General features: G+C 45.4%; 1 protein-coding gene across 1 annotated transcript in view; it reads right to left on the bottom strand.

The window, feature by feature from the left end:
* Positions 1–21760, bottom strand: part of DHX36 (DEAH-box helicase 36) — a gene marked incomplete in the record, with an annotated part of 1900459 nt that overhangs the window by 1196402 nt on the left and 682297 nt on the right. The window contains 1 exon segment of the mRNA XM_044070516.1: positions 689–753. Coding sequence (XP_043926451.1) covers positions 689–753 — 65 coding nt within the window.

Raw genomic sequence — 21760 nt, 5'->3', positions numbered from 1 at the left:
CTTGTGGATTAAGAGCTTTAAGCACTCTAAATCGTAGACTACCTTCAATCTCAGTCTAGCACCCAAACAAAACAGGCAGCATCTATGACAATTCCAATACATGACCGGATGTCTGAAGTCTGGCTTAATGGTCATAGGTTCCTTGAGCATAGAACGCAAGACCATTCCAAACAAAGAGTAGAAGATTAAAACCGTGTGAGTATCTATAAAGCATATGAAGTGCATCTCCTAAACCTGAAGCAGATGTCAAAAGTGAATGCCCACAAGCATTGTGACTAATCATTTTTCAAAAGAAATACAAGAAAGATCAGGCAATAGATGAAGACAACTGCTATTCTGACAGAAACAGACCCGGTCAAAATCTGAAGTTTTGCCGCCTAAGGTAGAAAAAGCAAAAAAAGTATCAATGGCAAAAGGATGCGACAATGCAACTCTATACCCTAACATGAGCTACTGCTCTGCATTCTGTCTGTGTTAACACACACTGATGAGAATGAGCAGTGCAGCATTACAAGAGGACAATTGTACTCAACTCTGAATGTGTAGTCAGATAAACTCTTAAGGGACATAATGCTACTTGTATAAGGATAAATAAATCATTTAATCTCACAAAATACAACATCTAAAAAATTATTAAAATTAACAGATGAAACATCCACAAGGAATACAACATGAAATTTTATTTTACCTGGTCTCAGCTATATTTGTGGCAATAACTATCTTTCGAACTCCATGAGGTGGTCTTTGAAATACCTGTGAACAAGTTTCCACAGTTAAAAAAAAAAAAAAAACTTAGGACAAAAGCATATGCTGTGATAACTAAAGTTCTAAGGTAAGATAAAACTCTCATAATACAATTAAATGCATGGGCTGAAAAACTCTTAAGGCTCAGCCTTAAATAAGGAATCCTGCGACAGAAGTGGACAAGCTACAAAGAAAATATTAATATGGCTGCTATACAGGAGTGTGAAGACTGACTTTCTATTTGCTTGCTGATGTATCAACATCACCATATTACTGCCTGTGTGAGACTGCCCAAGCAATCTTTCAAGGGTAGAACAGCCAGCCAGTTTGACTGCTCCCACATCTTTTAAGAGAAGAATGAGACAGTGTGTTATAAATATATCTCGTGTACTCCATACTCACCCCCCAATAAAAAATAAAAACAAATAGCTTGAGCTGGTATTCTTGTTCCATCGTGATGGGGGGGGTAAAAAAACGGGGGAAATCTAGACCAACATGAATCAGAGTTGCCACTAACATGTCATGCAAATCCACAGAAGAAATGGAAACCCCTCAAAGCTAATAAAACCAACTGTGTATTATAAACTAGACCTGATTAAAGTTCTGCAAAAACTTACCGAAGGAGCATTAGATGAATTACATGCCAAACTTTTAGTGTGGGAAAAGCACAGCAAACAGAATGCATCACGACAATGAAGAAAGCCAACAGATCAAAAAAGCACCATGGCTGACTTGTGAATATCAATGCTATATTCCTATGAAATGGAACTGTGGATAGGACCAGACAAAATAATTGTGGAAAAGGATGTCATGCAGTAGTCCAAAATTAATTGGCTACTTCCAAAGTCAAGATTACCATCTAATTTCATCTCATCACTGGTAGCAGGGCTTTTATAGCCATCATTCTAAAATTTTTGTACTATTCCACTGATAGCAGGGCTTTTATAGCCATCATTCTAAAATTTTTGTACTATTCTAATTTTAAATCATAAAAAACTAGTCTGAGATCTGCCCATAAGGAAAACTCATCCAGACAGCATTAAACTTAAGACTTTTCTTGTAAAACGACTCCTGTAGTACACAATGCTTTCTTTGATTGTAACAAGTATCTGCATGACCTACACAGGTGTGAAGGCTGAGACCACTACAAAGGACAGCTTATAGATTATAGTTTAACCCTTGATGTGCTCTTCATTGGCAAAGTGTGAAACCCACAAATGGATGGTATTACAAGACGTCCTGGACTCTTCAGTGAACACACCATGCGGGAAACTACCAGAACACCTTCTAACAACTACCAGTATAAATCTACAAAAACTACATGCTTATAGATGGAGTAGCATTTGTAAATCAAACATTCTCAAAGTCAAAGGCCAGAAGCATGCTGAACATTCTCTATAAACCCAGGAATGGTAAACAGATGAAGCTGTATTTGGGATAACTACTGAAGGTGGAAAAAAAAAAAAAAAAAAGAGGCAACTCAAATTACAACTGCTGGCTGCATCATAAAAATTTGCTAACGTCAAGCAGTTTAGAGAGGCTCCAGGAAGCTGCAGTGTTAAATTTTAAACAAATGTCCATAAAGAAGAATCAGAAGACATTTCAGTTATTGCCAGTTTTTGTATCATCTTTTCTTTGAAACTTCAAACATTCCTTTTCCATTCTAATTTCTCAGTCTATGTAGTCACTTCTCCAAAAAGGCCAAGAAGAACATTTGTCACTTTTTAATCCAGTCGATTAATAAGTAAACTTCATAATATTTTAGCACTAGATGACAGCCAAGGTACAAAAAACACCTGGATGATCTTTTGGGGGTTAACCTGCCTGCAGCATTAAATCTGAAAAAACTTGCTTAGTAATTACAAAACTGCAATATATAATGTCTCATTCCACCAAAACCGTGGCAAAAGGCAACATACAGATTAAAGTCACTCTAAATAAACAATTTGATCCAAGCAAATCAAAAACTTGTTTTCAATAATCAACCTCCAAATGCATGCAACAAATAGTGTGATGTAGTGAAAGTAACAACCATTGGTGATGCAAAGATGCACTGTACATGTAGCATTACAGGTGCTCAGTGGTTGAACCACTGTCCTGAATGTGCTTCTACAGAAACTGTCTACTGGTATAGTAACTAAACAATAAAGCCCAAAAAATCTGAATATGACAATTTTTTTGTTGTTTTTTTTCTTTTAAGGTTACACAACTGGATTCAAAGGAGTTCTATCATTCAATGGCCTGGTTAAAATTAAGCACAAACTGAAAAAAGAAGTTATGTACTTACCATTACATTCGATGTGAGTTGTTCATCTCGTCATCATTCTTTACTGATGGGTTCGGAGCCAATCCCTCTGCTCCGATACGGCCAATTGCAAAGCTCAGGGTCTTCAAATAGCTCGAGGCCAAGGCCATATCCCATAATGCACCTGTGAATCACCACAGATCTTATACTAATACCATATGTCATTGTTACATTCCTGGAGAATAGGAAGAGAAGGTTTGAGTAACCAGGGAGGATCCAGCATCTCAGTCATCTATCAGCCCAGGAGGGGGTAGGAGGGAGGGACGTAAGAATGAAGGAGAGATGAACAACTCGCATGGAACATTATGGTAAGTACATAACTTCTTTATGTGAAGTTGTTCAATCTCGCCGTTCATTCTTACTGATGGGTAGCGTCCAAGCACCATCAATCTCGAGTAGCTCATGGGAGTACATTTCTCAGGACCGTAGAACCAAAGTTGGCCCTGTCCCTGGAGGCCTTGTCAACTTTCTAATGAGTGATAAAGGTATGAGGTTTTGACCATGTGGCTGCTGCACAAATATTATCAATGGGAAGTCTGGCAGAAAAGGCAAATTATGTAGAAACTGCTCTGGTTGAGTGAGCTTTGATCTTGTGTTGCAAAGGCATATTGGCAGCTGAATAGGCAAAGATGATACAATCAGATAACCATTTAGACAGAGTTGTTTTAGCCACTGGTCTCCCTTTCCTGGAGTCTGAAAATGAAACAAAATTGGTCTGATTTCCTGAAATCTTTTGTTCTCTCCAAATAAAACCTGAGCTGTCTGTGAACATCAAGTTTGTGCAGCATATACTCTAAACTGGTAGAATGATTGGGGAAGAAACCTGGCAAATCAATAACTTGGTTGAGATTAGTTTCAGTGCAAACTTTGGCTAAGAATGAGGGATTTGTTCTAAGTGATACTCTGTCAGCATGAAATATCAAATAGGGAGGCTTGATGGATAAAGCCTGAAGCTCTGACATTCTGCGGGCAGAATTAATAGCTATCAGACAGATGGTCTTCCAAGACAAAAATTTGAGATCACAAGATGAAGCTGGTTCAAACTGCGTGAGAATTATGCGTGAAAGCATAACATTTAGATTCCATGGAGAATAGGGAGATTTCACAGGTGGTCTAATATGAAAAGTCCCTTTGAGAAAGGCTTTGGATAACTTGAGACATGATATCTAAACCTTCAAAACCAAGATGAAAATTAGAAATAGCAACCAATTGAACCCGAACTGCTGCTGTTGCAGCTCCTTTGTTAAAAATCATGGTCAAGAATTCTAAGATGGAAGCCATAGGGGCTTGGTAGGGATCAATATTATTTTTAGAGGCCCATATAGAAAATTTCTTCCATTTGTTAAGATATAGCTTTCTAGTGGAAGACTAAATGAGAGGACAAAATTATCTGTTTCGTCTCATTGGAAAGGTTATGGAACCTGGCTATGATGAGAACTGGAGCAGCCAAGCTGTCACAGCTTCAGGGACTGCAGAGATGGAGGAAGGTCCCCCAACAGTGTGTCAGAAACTCTGGAACTGGGTCCAGAATCCAAGGATCTTCCAAAAGATGAAGTCGAAGGAAGGGGAACCAAATCTGATGAGGTCATTGAGGGGCTATAAGAATGATGGTCCTTCCCAGGGATTTTGCCTTCTGTAGAACCTTTGGTATCAACGGCATTGGTGGAAATGCATAGAGGAGACCTGGAGGCCAATCGTGTACGAGTGCATCCCTTGGGGCTTCTCCCAAAGAGGGAATCAGGGCAAAGTAGCTTCTGCATTTCATGATCATGTGACTGGCAATTTTGGATCTTCCCGGGATGTGCGTTGCCAACAGAAAGCACTTGTTGGAAACAGCCCATTGCCAAATTCTGAGAGCCTCTCGAAAAGACGGTAAGATCTGGTTCCTCCTTGTTTGTTCAAATACCAGACCACTGACATGTTGTCTGTCTGAATCGCAATCGTACCCAGAAGAAGAGAGTCCTGAAAGTACTGCACCGCCAAAAGTACTGCTCTCATCTCCAGGACATTGATATGCAGATGTGTCTCTATCAGCCCATGTGCCTTGGGCAGCCTTTCCCTGAAAATGCCACCCCCATCAGGGAAGCGTCCGTGGTCACAGTGGCTGTTGGAGGGGGTAGCACAAATGGGCATCCCATAGTGACATAAGTGAGGTCAACCACCACTGAAGGTACTTCTTGCAAGAATTTGTGATCATTATAGAGTGATTCATGGGTAGCTCTTGGTAAGACCATTGAGTGAACAACAGCCACTGAAGTACTCGCATGTGCATCCAAGCTAGTGGTATGGCTAGAATTGCTGCTGCCATCATGGCTAATACTTTCAGAAATTCCAATGCTGGTGCTTTGTCTTTTGATATCAGGATGCTGACCTGCAGACAAATGAGAAAGACTCTTTCTATTGGAAGTCTTAGAGTGGTGGTGGTGGTATCCAACTCTGCCCCGATAAAAATGATATGCTGCGATGGCGACAAGGTAGATTTTTCTGAGTTGATTGTAATGCCCAGATGATTGCAGAGTGACAGAGTGGACTCCCTGGCCTGAATGAGTTGATGCCTGGTGGTGGCGGTAAGGAGCCAATCGTCTAGGTACGGAAACAGCTAGACTCCTAGATGCCTCAGGTGAGCCGTGACCACTGCCATGCATTTGATGAACACTCTGGGGGCTGTAGTGAGACCAAAGGGCAAGGCTCGAAATTGGTAATGATTGGCTCCCAGCCGGAAGCACAGGTGATCCCTGGATGGTCTGGCCATTTTTATGTGGTAGTACGCATCCTTGAGATCTATCGAGCACATCCAATTGTCTTTCTCTAAGAAGGGAAGTATAAACTGAAGCGTGACCATTTGAAACTTCTCTTTCTTTACGTATTGGTTCAGTCTGCTGAGGTCCAATATGGGTCCCCTTGTCTTTTTTGGAACCAAAAAGAATCTTGAGTAAGTTCCGAATCCTGTTTGGTCTGCTGAGACTGGCTGGATGACTTTTTGCTAACGTTTGGACCTCTATAGTTTCCTGTTCCCTGTAAATGGGTGGAACATCCGGGATTTTTCTTACGATTGGGGGGGGGGTGGCAAATGGAATGAAATACCCTCTGGAAATGATACTTTGTACCCAGCTGTCTTGTTATTTTAAGCCAGGTGTCTGGGTACAAAGATAAGCGACCCCTGACTGCCTCCAGAGCAGGACAGTCGGGCCTCCTCTCAGGAGTGCTGGTAGGGTTTCCCAGAGAAGTGATCTCTGCCACCCTGGTGTTGCTGACCCCCTATGCCACGACGGCGACATCTTCCATTATTACCCCCTCTTCTGCCCCTGGAGGGGGGGTTCACCATGTGTGTCCTGAAAGGCTCCTTGGGCTTTTCGGAACCACATTTTTCCTCCCCTTTCATCTTTAGGGTAGGGTCGGGTAGGTGTGGAAAATGGACCCCAACGGCAGACAGAGTCTTTCCGTCCTGTTCACACTTGGTTAAGGTTTCCCTCACTTTAAGCCTGAAAAGGGACGAGCCAAAGGGAGTGTTCATGAAGGATGACTTGAAGGGCTCCGCGAAGGAGCACAAGCACATCCAGGAATGTCTCTTAAGAGCAATTCCTGTACCCGCTGCCCTACTCGTTCTATCAGCTGTATAGGATATGAGATGCATGGATGAGGTGACAATAAAATTTAGGGTAGCAAGCTGGGCAGCAACTTTATCGGAGGCTCCTGCAGCTACTGTACCCTGAAGAGTATCTCCCAACTCCTTAAGGAGATCTCTTTGCAACCTACTAAAACGGGTTAGGTAGTTCAGTGAACGGAAAGCAAAGGTCGCTGAACTGAACATACACTTCCCATATCTATCCATAATCCTGGAGTCTCTATTAAGAGGATGGAGAGATGAGGAAGTTTCAGATATTTCCTTCTTGGTGGCCACCGCCACCACTATGGCATCAACCGGAACACCTTTAGTTAAGAATGTTTTGTCAAGTGGGGCAGAAATAAATTTATTAGACCTCCTAAGGACAGGCTTCATAGTATCCGAAGACTCCTACGCCCTTCGTGAGACCAGCTGCTTCAGCTCATCGAAGGGCGGAGACAACCAAGAGGTGGAGGGCTGAGACCCGAATGCCTTCAGGAGAACGGACTCATCCTCGGTAGAGCTTTTGGACTGCCAATCACCCCTCTGCCTAATGATCTCAAGTATCTCAGCGAAAGAGATATCCTCAGAGGGGGACCGTGGGTACCCTTCTGACTCATCTAAGTCAGTATCCGATGTGAGAGACTCCTGTGGGGAGTCTAGGTGCCCTCTTGCACAATCTCTTCCTGGGAACCTCATTGGTGGAGGCCTCTGGTGAAGTCTCAGAAGAACAGGGGCCACCCCCATTGGGGCTTTCTGATGCGCTGGGTCTCTATGCTTGGTCAGGATGTGTGAGGCAGAAGCAGACACAGGCATTTTTGGGGAGGAGGACAGCAAACTCGAGGTCGAGGATGTCCTAGGAGACATGACTCTTCTCATGGCATTGAAAGCACCTCTGCTCCGATGTGAGGGACCAGATGGATCCAAGGAAACCATCGACACCACTGGCACTGGGACAGTGGGCTCCGAGCACGAGGTAGGAGCCGAGGTCATCTGAGCAGAGGCCCCGAAAAGCAAAGTCAGAACTGACAAGTCAGTCAGACTGTCCTCCACGGACCCGACCAGAGAGTGTCGGCTCCTAGAATCCTCGATAGGCACCAAGGAAGTTAGAGTACACAGAGCCGAAGACACTGGAGCAGGCGTCGGCTCAGAGGGTTCCGCTAACATCAGGTCTGCCTCCTCCAGCTCCGAAGGACAGCATGGCTCGGAGGAGGAATAGAAAGAGTTGGTGCAATGGTCTTTGGTTCCGAAGCCATTTGGGTCGAAGCCAATAACATTTTGGCTAATGTCAGTGCCAACAACAGCTTCTGTACCACACAATCCACATCCAGATCAGACAGGCTGATAGATGATCGAGAAGATCGTACCAAAGGTGGTACTGACTGGAGAATAGAGACTCTACGGTGCTTTGGAGACCGGTTCCAAGACTGGGGACTGGCTCCGAAAGGAAAAGACTGTCGGCTCCGAGGGCATACAGCCAAAGTCGATGGCTTCTTTGATTTTTTTGAGTCCAATGTATTGGAAGACTTTGAAGACCTACTGGAACCATTCTGGTCACTCAAAGCTTCCTAAAATGAAGGCTTCAACAAGCCTCTATTGATCAGTTTCCTCTTCCTTTCCTGCAAGACCCTAGAGGAGAAGGAATGACAAATGACACAACTGTCTTGCAAATGCAGAACCCCTAGACAGTAAACACAGTTAACGTGGCTGTCTGTAACTGACATTTTCTGGCCACACTTAGGACACTTTTTGAACTCAGACTTGGGGTGCTTATCTTGATCAGCCACAGTAAAGTTAGAAAATATTTACTATTACCACACAAAATCTACAACAGTAAATTTCACACAATAGAAAAAAAAATACCAGGCAAGCCGTAATAAAAGCAGGCTACAACACACAAGCACGCACACACACACACACACACACACACACACAGACACACACACACGCACACACACAAGCAGACTATGCAGAAACAAATAACTGCTGATAAACAACCTTATCTCAATAAGTAGAATTCACTGTAAATTTTAACAGTAGTAAATGATTAAGCCTTATCGAAAAAAACGAAGGCTAGACAGACCACACAGAAGTCTAACTACTACAACTATCTAAGAAATGTGACAAAGGTCACTAATAACACAGCAAGCTGAAAAAGGAAGCAATAACCTTATCTATATAAATTAGAAGTTATGTACTTACCATAACGTTCCATCTGAGTAGGTGGATTCATTTGTCTGCAACCTGTGGGTATGGATCCGATATTGGATCCGAACCGGCATGGTTTATCCAGCTATGGATCCGAGCTCCTAGCTCCTCCCCTCACCCATAATGCCCTGCTCTCCCTACATGACCTCAGATCGAGTTTGCCCTGCACCAATTACCCTAACCAAAGGGTAACACATCCTATGCCGGAAACTGATAAGGCCAGGGGAATAGGAGGGCGGGATGGTTGCAGACAAATGAATCCACCTACTCAGATGGAACGTTATGGTAAGTACATAACTTCTAAATCTGAAGTAGGAGAATTCATTTGTCAGCAACCTGTGGGACAGAGTCCCCAGCTACCTGAATCTTGGGTGGCCATCATGGAAGGATATTCCAGAGCACCGCGGAGCCAAAGGATGCTCTACCTCTAGAAGTGACGTCTAGCTTGTAATGAGTAATAAAGGTATGAGATGAAGGCCATGAAGGCCAAGTGGCTGCTGAACAAATGTCATCCAGAGGAACCCTCGACTTAAAGGCCGCTGAAGTAGAGACAGACCGGGTCGAATGAGCATGGACTCCCTCTGGTGCGGGCCTCCCAGAGGCTTGGTACGCCAACAGAATACGCTGAGAAATCCAGCGTGACAAAGAAACTTTGGAAATTGGTTTACCCAGATTGAATTTGGCAAAAGAAATGAACAACTGGTCTGATTGCCTATGACCAGCTGTCCTATGAAGGTAAAAACGAAGCTGCCTGTGAACATCCAAGGAATGCAGCTTGTATTTGCCTTTGCTTTGATACTTCGGGAAGAAAACAGGGAGGTTGATGGACTGATTAATGTTAGCCTCCGAAGCTACTTTAGGAAGAAAGGAGGGACTGATCCTGAGGTCCACCCGGTCTGGATGAAAAATCAAATAAGGCGGTTTCATGGACAGGGCCTGAAGCTCTGAAACTCTCTTAGCCGAAGTAATGGCTACCAAAAAAGCGGTCTTAAAGGACAAGTGTTTAAGATCGACTGTGGCCGCAGGTTCGAAGGGGGGAGCAGTCAAGGCCTGAAGCAGCAAGGAAAGATCCTATGGGGGAACCGTTTCTTTGACAGGGGGTCTGAGCAAAAAGGTGCCTTTTAGGAAGGTTTTGCATAACTTAGCCGACATAAGAGGCCCTGAATCGTGTCCAACATGGTAATGCGATATGGCCGCCAGCTGAACTTTAACCGTGGAACTACTGGTGCCATCCTTAAAGAGACTAGTAAGGAAATCTAGAACCAAAGGAAGGGGAACCGTGAAAGGATCTAGTCCTTGCCGCTCTGCCCAAATGGAGAAACGCTTCCATTTACTGCAGTAAATTTTTCTGGTAGAGGGCTTGTGGGCCGCTACCAGAATGGCCTTAACTGGGGACGAGATACCGGGAGTCCTGATTAGGAGTGGAACTGGAGCAGCCAAGCAGTCAACTTCAGGTTGTCCAGGTTCGGAGTTGGCAGGTTCGACGGGTGTGATATCAGATCTGGAATGGGATCTAGAATCCAAGGTGGATTCATTGAATGAGACCTTAGGTAAGGGAACCAGATCTGTTGAGGCCAGAACGGGGCAATGAGGATCATTCTGCACCCCAACCGAGAGGCTTTCTGAAGTACTTGTAGCATTAGAGGTAGAGGGGGGTATGCGTAAAGAAGACCGGGAGGCCAAGCATGCACCAGAGTCTCTCGGAGAATCCCCTGGAGGGGGGATTAGAGCGAAAAAACTGTCGCACTTGGCGTTTAAAGGAGAAGCAAAGAGATTGCAACAGGGAGTCCCCCACTGTGCGAAGATACGTTTCGCTACTTGAGAATTGAGAGACCACTCATACGGGGAGAGAATGGTGTGACTGAGCTTGTCCGCTAGGATGTTGGTCCGACCCGGAATATGCGTTGCGATGAGAAAGCGGTTGGTGGAGATCGCCCATTTCCACACTCTCATGGCTTCTCGACATAAAGGGTAAGACCTGGTTCCCCCCTGTTTGTTGATGTACCAGACCACCGACATGTTGTCTGATTGAATCGCAATTGTTCCCAGGGGAAGGAGGGCCTGAAGTGCTTGCAACGCCAAGAGCACCGCCCTCATTTCCAGAAAATTGATATGCAGGGAGGTCTCTGAATCGCTCCACGTGCCTTGGACCATCCGGCCCGCAAAATGCCCCCCCACCCGAGGCGGGAAGTGTCCATGGTCACCGTGGCGAGAGGGGGAGATGCACAAAAGGGGAGGCCCCTGTGGAGGTCCGGAGAATGGAGCCACCACAAGAGTGACCGCTTGCAAGCCTTGCTGATTGCAATGGGATGATACAGGGGGAGGGAGAGAAATGACCATTGCACCTGAAGTGTCCACTGAAGCACCCGCATGTTCAAGCGGGCGTGCGGAAGAAGAGTAATCGCTGCCGCCATAGACACTACCGCCCTCAGGATCAATTCCGCAGGTGATGAGATGGAGTGAAGGATGGCCCGCACCTGGATTCGCAGATTCCGAACCCTGTCGGTTGTGAGAAAGGCTCTTAAATTTCTCGTGTCTAACCTGGCTCCTATAAATTCTATTGTTTGAGTAGGGACCAGGTTGGACTTCTCTATGTTTACCGTGATGCCTAGCTTGGGAGCTAGACGAAGGAAGGAGTCTCTTGCCAAAGAGAGTAGATGCCTTGTTGGGGCGGTGAGAAGCCAGTCGTCTAGGTATGGAAAGACCTGCACCCCCTGAAGCCTCAGGTGGGCCTCAACAACTGCTAACACTTTGGTGAACACCCTGGGGGCTGTGGTGAGACCAAAGGGAAGGACCCTGAACTGGTAGTGACTGGCTCCCAGCCGGAAGCGAAGAAACCTCCTGGATCGTCTGTCCATCAGAATGTGGTAGTACGCGTCCTTGAGGTCTATAGAGCACATCCAGTGATTCTCCCCTAGAAGGGGGAGGATGGACTGCAAAGTGACCATCTGGAACTTCTCTTTGGGAACTGACAGGTTCAACAGGGACAGGTCTAGAATGGGTCTGAGGTCCCCCGTCTTTTTTGGCACTAAAAAAAACCTGGAGTAGAACCCTGATCCGATCTGGTCTGGGGATGGGCTGGATGGCTCTTTTCTCAGCAGATGGCCAATTTCTGCTGAGGCCTCCCTCTGATCGGGTGGAACATCGGGAGGATTTTTAACTTTGGGAGATGAATAAAGGGGATCTTGTAACCTCTGGATATAATCCGGAGTACCCAGCGGTCCGATGTAATGGACTCCCATGCCGCTAGGTGCTCCGAGAAATGTCCCCCGACTGCCTCCAGAGTGGAGCAGCCGGGCAACTCCTCAGGGTTGCTGCGTGGGCCATTCAGAGAAAGGTTCCCTGGACCCAAAGTTCCTGGGAGCCCCTCTGCCCCTAGGGCGTCCTCCCTGTCCTCCTCTGCCTTGGAAGGACTGTTTGTCCGGAGCGGGTTGGGAATGCTGCGACTTCCGGAACCACATCTTCTTCTGGCCCTTTTGGTTCCTAGAGTAGGACCTCTGGGGAACAGAGAAGCGGACTCCGACGGCAGACAGCGTCTTCCTGTCCTTCTTGCTCTGAACCAAGGTATAGTGAACTGTCTTGCCAAAAAGGGCAGAACCGTCAAAGGGGGCGTTCGCGAAAGATGCCTTGAAGGGCTCTGTAAAATCGCAGTGGCGGAGCCAGGCCTGCCGTCTTGTGACTAGGCCCGCTCCCGCAGCTCTAGCGGCTCCCTCGGTAGCTTGGGAAAGTAACCGCATAGAGGTGTTAGTCACAGAACGAAGAGTGGCCATACGGGTGGAGTGCATAAGTTTGTCCTCCTCCGACATGGACTCTGGGGGGGATGCAGCGTATTCCTTGATAAGATTGCGCTGCATCCTGATGACGTGTGCCAAATAGTTGAGCACCCTCACTGAGAAGGTCGCTGAACTAAACATTCTCTTCCCCAAACGGTCCATCATCAGAGACTCCTTGCTCGGGGGATGGACTGAGGGACTCTCCTGGGCGAGTTCCCTCTTAGTGGCTGCTGCCGACAACATGGCATCTACCGGGGGTCCCTTGCTCCAGTGGGCACGGTCAGCAGGGAGCTAAGGATCCTGTCGGGCCTCTTAGGGATTGGCTCTACGGTGTCTGGTTCCTTCCACGCCCTGGTGGTAATAAGGTCCACCAGGGGGTCGGCAGGAGGGGACACCCAAGAGGTAGACGGGCCCGCTTCAAATGCCTCCAAGAACACTGACTCGTCCGAGGAAGACTTTGGGGCAGACCACCCACCTCTAATCCGTAACATTTCCATGATGCCTCCGAAGGAGACATCCTCAGGGGGTGATCTTGGGGGAGCCTTCCCCTTCCTCCAAGTCAGTGTCTTCAGTCAAAGACTCGGAGGAGTCTATGTGCCTCCTCTTGCACGAATGCTTGCGAGGCGCTTCCTCGGGGGGGCTGTCCGAGGAGCCCTCGCCAGCAATGTCCAGAACCGCAGGAACTGCTTGGGGCAGTGAAGTGGGCTGTCCCAGTGGCCGGGTGATGGAAGCCTGGCCCAGAGCAGATGGAGTGCGGGACGGAGCCGAAGCAAGGGCCGGGGGTCTGGATGCCCTCAACAGAGCCCTCTCCACTACATCAAAAGCCGAGGGGGAGCCAGCCTCGACAATAGGATCCGAAAGTCGGCTCCCACTCGGATCCGATGAGTGGATCGGAGCCGGCGCCGAGCCCCTCGGATCCGAGGGACCAGTGTGCTCCGACAAGGACAGCGCCGAAGGCACACTGAGTCCCTCGGATCCGAAGCTCGGGCCAAGGCTCCGAGAGGTCGGATCCGACAGACTCGAGGGCAGGGTCGGATCCAAAGTACCCAGTACTGTCGGTGCCGACCCACCCGTGGCTCCGAGGCTGCCCGGCTCCGGGCGCTCCGAACCCGGGTAGCGGGTCGGAGAAGGAGCAATGGGCTTAAAAAAGGGGGTCGAGCTCCCCCCCAGAGGGGGAGGAGGCAGGAGCACTCCCATCTGCATCTGGGCCTGGATGAACCTTCACATCATCCGGTCCAGATCAGCATCGGAGAGGCTGTAAGTAGACCTCGACAAGGCTACCAAGGTAGGCCTTGAGTGCCGCCTCGATAGCCTCGACGGAGGTCGGGTCTCCTCATCCTCAGGCTCCGGTGAAAAGCACGGGGACCGGAGCTGAGGAGAGGGAGAGCCAGCAGCCAGAGAGGCTGGAGGAGAAGCCCGCTTAGCCGGCGGGGCCGAAACGGAGGTCTCGGCCCGCCGCTTGTGGTGCTTCTCTCTCCGGTCCTTTTTCCTGGCTTCCCTCTCCTCCGACCCTTTGGCGGGAGTTTGAATCCCGGGTGGAGGAGGGGGAGCAGGCAAGGCAGGGACTGCCAAAGCAGTGACCACCAACCGGGTGGAGCCGAAGCCGAGTCTGGGGGCAAGAGTCCCGCCAAGACTAGCTTCGACCTCCACTCTTTCAATGCCCTGGGGTTGAACCCTGCACAGATTGAACACCCTGAAGTGAGGTGTTCAACCCCAAGGCATCGAACGCACCGACTGTGGCCATCAGCAGGGGAAAGCTTATGGCCACACTCGGAGCACTTTGAAAACACAGCCTTTGGGACCTCAGACATTACTATTTTTTTTTTTTTTTTTTTAAATAGTAACAATAAAGTAAACTAAAAAACACTCACACAAAGGCCCCAAAGAAAGTACAGTTTTGTACCTACCATAAATGTAGATGTCCGATAGGAATGCATCTGCAGTCCTTACAAATGGGTTGTCCTGTAAAGTCTGGGTCTGGCCTCATAGCTGCAGTTATTCATTTCCTCAGTGTTTCTTGCCCCAGATGCCAGGTGCCCTCTTGGAAGGCTAAATTTGGATAAATGCCAATGTTTCCAAATAGTAGAGAGCAAACACAAAAATAAGCACGTATGTACATATATACAAACAAATACATAGATCCCCCAGCTAGCTATAAGTTGGGCAAATACTACCACAGAGTGACTGCAGATGCATTCCTATCGGACATCTACATTTATGGTAGGTACAAAACTGTACTATGTCCTACAAGGATGCATCTGCAGTCCTGGTAGAATACCATAGCCAAACTAGGGAGGAGGAAAGAAGAGATTATGGTGTAGTTAGGATCCCTTGCAAAAGAGGCCTGATGTTCTCTGGAGTTTTCTTTCCATGGTAGGAGTAACAAAATCTAATGCAATTTCCTATCCACTTGGAGATTGTCTGTTTAGAAATTGATTTTCCTTCCCTTCCTGTTGCATATGCTACCAGAAGCTGGTCAGTTTTATCCAAGGTATGCAACAGTCTTTCTCCTCTGTTCTGTGGGTTGGGGAAGAATGTAGGTAGGTGGATAGCCTGATTTAAAGACACTCTGGATACCACCTTAGGCATAAATGTAGGATTTGTTCTCATGGACACTCTGTCTTGATGGAAGATCAGGAAGGGTTGCACTGCCATTAATGCCTGTAGTTCAGATACCCTTCTTGCTGAAGTGATTGTCAGCAGGAAAGCAGTCTTCCATGATAAGTATTGGAGGAAGTGTCAATTTTCTAGGACAAAGTTCAAGTCCCATGCTGGCAATGGTGGTTTCTAGAGGTTTGACATTTTAATTCCTCTCAGAAACTGCCTGAGCAGGGGATGCAAGAAGACAGGAGGATCCAAACTGTATTCTGCTGAAATAGCTGATGCATGTATCTTGATGGAAGAATAGGACAGGCCTGTGTGGAAGAGCTCTGCCAAGTATTCCAGGATGTTGGCTATGAGATATCTTTTCCATTTTGCTGCATAATTTTTCTTGTTGGGATAATGTCTTTAACCCTTTGTGATAAATTTGGGTTAATTAGGCAGTCAGTTGCAGAGTTTTCAGGTTTGGATGCAGGATGTTGTAGTTGTTCTGTGTTAACAGCAATGGAACCAGGGGTAGTGTCCATATTTGTCCAGTCTGGAGCATAAGAAATCCTTGGGGGGGGTCTCTTTGATCTTCAATAGCACCTAGTGCATCAAAGGAAGTGGTGGGAATGCATATGCTGTCAGGTTTTTCCAACTGAAAGATAGGAGTCCACCTTCCAAGCAAGTGGAGAATTTCTTTAGCTGGTGATTGTGTGGGATGCAAATAAATTTTCTTGTAATGGCTTTGAAGATGTCGGATGCAGCATCCACATCCGTGGTAGTCCTGCTTAATATGTCTGCTAGAATGTTTTCAAAATTGCTAGTAAGTAGCTCAGAGCCACATTCCATAGGTCCATTGCCATCCGACTGTGGTGTTGTCTGTCCTTATCATCAACTGAAGAAATGGTCTGAATGTCTGGATTGCCAATTTTACTGCCAGCATTTCCTTTAGATTTATGTGCAGGTGCAGCTGGTCTTGAGTCCATAAGCCTTGTATGCACTTGTCCAGCATTGCTGTAGAAGGGCAATCCTGTGTTTGATTGACAGGCCTGAGCCCACCAGGAACTCTTGCTCTCAGCATGGGATTATGGGATTATTTTTTTTTCTTTCTTGTGTGTTGTGTTGAGACCATAAATTTTTTAGGTACCACTGTAGCTTTCATATGCAGTCTGGCATGAGGGACCAGTATTATGCAGGATGCCATGAAGCCCAGGGCTTGCAGTACTTTTCTTGCTGTTAGATGCTTCTGCTTTGTTAATGCCAAGAAGTAGAGAGGTAGTTGCTCTTGCTTTTCTGCAGTTAGGAATGCCATTTGCTTTGATGTGTCCAGCTCTGCACCCAAAAGGTTATTCTTTGGGATGGAATCAGCCTTGACTTTTATATTGACTGTATATCCCAGGGCTTGCAGCAGGTAAGTTAGCTTGTTTCAGGCAGTCGTCCAGGTAGGGGTAAATTTGGATTCCTGAAGCCTGCAATGAGCAATTACTGATGCCAGGCATCAGATAAGACAAAGGGCAATGCTGAGAATTGATAATGCTCTGATCCTGCAAGAAATCTGAGGTATCTTCTGCCCAGGTATGCCTCCTTGAGATCTAGAGTTACCAGCCAAGACTCCTTGCCCAGCATGGGAAGCTGCTGTAGAGTCAGCATTTTGAATTTTGGAACAATGAGGAATGTGTTTAAGAATAGGCCTCCATTTGCTCTCTTTTCTTGGTACCAGGAAGAGTCTGGTAAAATCCTTTCCTTGCTCCATAGATGATACCTTTTCCACAGCTCTCATCCTTAATAATTGATATATTTGTGTTAGAGCTTCTGCCTTTTGAGGCGGTAGGTTTGGCATTCCTCTCTTCCCTGGTAGAGTATGGAAGTGGAACCTGTAGCCTTGGTCTATTGTCTGTAAAATCCACTTGTCTCTTGTGATGTAATGCCAGTTTATTGAGAATAAGGCTAGCTTCTGCTTCTAGTTGTTCCCTGGTGCCAGTGCCAAGTCACTGTGATTGCCCTGTAGTTGTGGTGGTGTCTGTGGATTGGTTTCTGCCTCTTGAACGCCTATTCCTGCCTCTCTGAGTTCTGGAGGAGTCTGGAAAGGACCAGGTTGGACCTGTAAGAAATCTTTAACTGTTTGGACAGATTTTGCCTTCTCTTCCATCTTCTTCAGCACCTGTTGTGCAGGAGAGCCAAACAAATTGATCTTATCCATAGGAGCATCTAATAGATTGGACTTGACATGGTCTGGCAAGGCCTGCTCTTTTAACCATGCATGCCTTCTGATAACTGTGCCTGTCATGGCTGATCTAAAGGAAGCCTCCAGTGCATCATAGCCACATTTTAAAGAATGGTTACTGACTTGCTGAATGTTATGTACCATTTCCTGTACAGATTTTTTATCTAATGCTTCATCAGAGGACAGTTTTTTGGTTAACTGGTCTAGCATAAATTCTTGATACTGGATCATGTGAAATTGACAGTTCAATGCCCTAGCTGAAAGAGTAGCAGAAGTGTAAACTTTTTTACCCCATCTCTCTAAGGATCTGGATTCCCTTTCAGAGGGAGGGGGTTTTTAGCAGAGGTAGCTGCTACAGCCTTAGGCCCTTGGGAGATAGTCTCGGGATCTGCAAAAGGAGCCTTATACAAATGGTAATGCGTGTCCGGGACCCTGTAGTATCTATCAGGCTTAGCAGGGGCCAGAGGTAGAGAATCAGGAGCAGTACAAGCATCATTAAATGAATCATCTACAACAGGAAGAACTGGAGGTATGGCTAAAGGCCTATGTTGTGGTAAATGCAGAAAGGTCCTAAGCCTTTTTCTGGAGTCTGAAAAATCCTGGCCCTGCCACTGAAATTGTTCCCTCATAGCATGCAAGGTTTCCCCAAAGGAAAATTCCTCAGGCGGAGAGGCAGAAGGAATGGACTCTTCAGCATCAGAGACTGTATCATTTGAATCATCAGAGAGAAATAGGCTGAGGCCTCTTCTCTGGTGGAGGCTGAGAGGCCCTGTCTGGATGAGGTTGGGATCCCCGGATTAAAGAAATGAGATCCTCTGCTAGACTAAGCAGTTGTGAACTGGAGCTAGCACAGTTTTAGTAGTCTTAGCTGCTTTAGCCCTGGCAAAGGCCTTAATGGACATGGCTGCAGGTGGCAATAGTATCAGATAGTTCCTGAGAAACTGCAACAGCAGGTGGGATTTCAGAGGCCGAAAAACTCTTCAGCAAATTCAGACGTTAAACAGTTATTCACTTTTTCTGACATCGGCTGAGGCAAGAAAGAGTCTGTAGTAATCTCTGGTTCTGACCAACAGCTTCTGCAAGAAAGACTGAGGAAAATGGCGCCGGCTGATGCCTTTATACCCGAATAACTGCAGCTATGACGGAGGCCAGACCCAGACTTTGGAATCCGGCCGACCAAAGGGCTGCCTGACGACAGGACAACCCATTTGTAAGGACTGCAGATGCATCCTTGATGGACACACACACACACACACACACACACACACACACACACACACACACACACACACACACCAACTACGAACCAGCGAGGGAAGGGTAAAAACTAAATTAAATTAACCCAAAAGATATAAAAACAGAAGGGGAACCTAGATCTTTCACACAAATTTAAAGTTTAAACAATTTTAACACCCTTTAATAAGAAAATATCAACTTAGCTTTAGGAGCTCTGATGACCCAGCCTACACCATGCGTGGCAAACTAGATCTGAGGTCATGTAGGGAGAGCAGGGCATTATGGGTGAGGGGAGGAGCTAGGAGCTCGGATCCATAGCTGGATAAACCATGCCGGTTCGGATCCGATATCGGATCCATACCCACAGGTTGCTGACAAATGAATTCTCCTACTTCAGATCTAAGGTTTACTGTACAAAGCCTTATATAAAAAAACAAATGCTAGACAAACCACACCTAGAAAGAACTACTACTAACTAGGCCTAAAAGAGGCCAACTAGAATTTTTAAGAAAAAAACAGTAAATGTGAAGGGAAAACACATTGAAAGCTATAAGAGCTTTATAAACAATGCTAATTAATTGTACTAGCTATCAAAAAACTTTAGAAAATTTTTAATGAAAAATTTGCTTATCTGGCCCGAGCTAAATCAGAACCTCCAATCTGTTGCAGCGGCAAACTAGATCTGAGGTAATTCACAGGTGCATCATGGGATAGGGGACTTGACCTCGAGCTATTTGAAGACATCAAGCTTTACAATTGGCCATTTTGCAGCCAAGGGATCGGCTCCGAACCCATCAGTAAAGAATGAACAGTGAGATTGAACAACTTCACAAAGAAACTTGGTGGAGTAACCAACTTGTGAAGTTATCAGTGTTAAAAACTAGTCGGAGCCCAAATAAAATCCAGATAAACTTTATTGAAAGTACGTAAGCGCTTTCATGATACACGCATCACTTCATCACACCTTATAAAAAATACATGTTGGCCATCTTCATTTTTAAATGCATCTCAACCAATCAGAGTGAGAGATCAATTAAGCAGACATTTCATTACAAAAATACTCATCATAAATAACAAAATTAAAAAGCAGTCTCTCACTCTTTGAAGCTTGTTTGAAAACCCGTGTTATACCAAGAGGACTAAGGGTTTTGAAAATGCCCAATCAAGGGTAAAGACAGTCTGAGCTGCTAAGCAAATGGCAGCAGTTCAATTTAGAACTAAGTTTCAACTATATGCGCTTACTGTTGGAGTCTTCAGTGAAGGGGGAAGAAGAAATAAGGGCAGAAATTCAACAAATTAGAAAGGGACAAAAGAGATTTTAAGGAGGGCCACGTTTTTGTATAGCCTAGAAGTAATACTTCAGAGCGAGTCAATGAGCCTACCACCTTAAACACTGAGAGGGAGGCCCACGCTGATCAAAGGAGTGATGTCATCAAAGAAAGTTCAAAAGAAGGAAGGAATTTGGGCACTCAGATTAAATCTAATGCTCCTCCAGCTGTGAGCGTTTCTTCAGTGACAAATGCAGAAGTTAACCCGAGTGAGAAGATGGATGCAAGGCGAAGGCTGGGGTCCACTGAGGGAACTCAACAAATAAAAGAGGCTCATCACATGAATGGATCAGAACAAGCAGAAACCTCACAACAGGTTTTTCGTACACTGCCAATAAAGCTGCAGGATTTGGATCAGCAAAATACAGAGAGACAATTTCAGAGAGGGAGATCGTACAGCAGGAATCGCAACAAGAGGAATCTGCCTATGGACTCTCCCGTGCTGAATGTATCCAAGAAGACATAGAGGAAAGAAGTATAATATGGAATATATCCTCACAACAACGAACAACTGAAGAAAAAAGTGTGCTGGAAAGGGGACTATCGTTTATTCCTGCACAACGGGCTGAAGTAACAGAGAGTATTCTAGACTTGCATATGTTTGGTAGGAATGTTTTACTGAAAATGTTTAAAAATAAGAGTGACGGAATGAGTGATAGAAATGTTTTCAAAAAACCAAGTGCATTCATCCCACCTGGTCATCAAGTTATTGATGTTTTTACTAACATATGTGAGAATGAGTTGTTTGAAGCTATGGATAATGGAAACAAAGGGAAATCTTTTGTCAATTTAAGCAGAGATGAATGGAATGCACTGAAACAGTTACAGACAGATCGTTCAATTATTATTAAGCAAGCTGATAAAGGTGGACCCGTAGTTTTAATGGATAAGTTGGATTATGATATATCAATGTATAATAAGTTATGTGACACCTCAATATATGAGAACATAAGTCATGCTGATATGGAGAAAATGTTAGTGGGTTTGAATGGAGTATTATATGATTGTTTATTAGACAGTACCATTTCTAATGATTTATATAACTACTTTAAGGTGGATAAACCCTTAGCACCTAGTATACACGGTCTCCTGACAATTCATAAAGATGTTGAAAATCCCCCATTAAGACCAATAGTATCTGGGCATAACTGGTCTATGGAACCCATTTCTATTAATGTAGAAAAAAGTTTGAGATTGATAGTGAATAAAAATAGGAACATAATAAGGGACTAACAATTTTTACATGATTTATTTGTCTTTAAGAGTGAATATGATGGAGATCTAAAAGCATTATTAGTGACATTAGATGTATGCTCATTATTCACATGTATTCCGAATGCGACTGGACTAGAGCTTTTGAGGCAACACTTATTGGATGAAGGGACTTATAGTGGATCAAAAGTAGACTTGATATGTTTGTTAATAGAACTAGTTCTTACGAATAATGTTATTGGTTTTGATGGAAAATTATTTGCACTGAAAGATGGTGTGGCCATGGGTACGGCTAGGGCAAACAGTTATGCCAATCTTGTGATGGCTGAGTGGGAAAACAAGAATGTACTACATGATGGTAAATGTCCCCGATTTTTATTTTACAAACGTTTTGTAGATCTTTTTCTGTTATGGGATGGCACAGTAGTAGCACTGGAAGAACTTGTCCTTGAAATAGGGAATAGCACTAGTTATTTGAAATGAAAAACTCAGCATATGAAACTGAATTTTTAGACACAATTGTCTTTAAAGATGAAGTGG

The sequence above is a fragment of the Protopterus annectens genome, chromosome 4.part1 (assembly GCF_019279795.1).
Source record: "Protopterus annectens isolate FY-2018-M chromosome 4.part1, PAN1.0, whole genome shotgun sequence".
Taxonomy (NCBI): domain Eukaryota; kingdom Metazoa; phylum Chordata; order Ceratodontiformes; family Protopteridae; genus Protopterus; species Protopterus annectens.
This window is presented reverse-complemented; position numbering and strand designations above follow the sequence as displayed.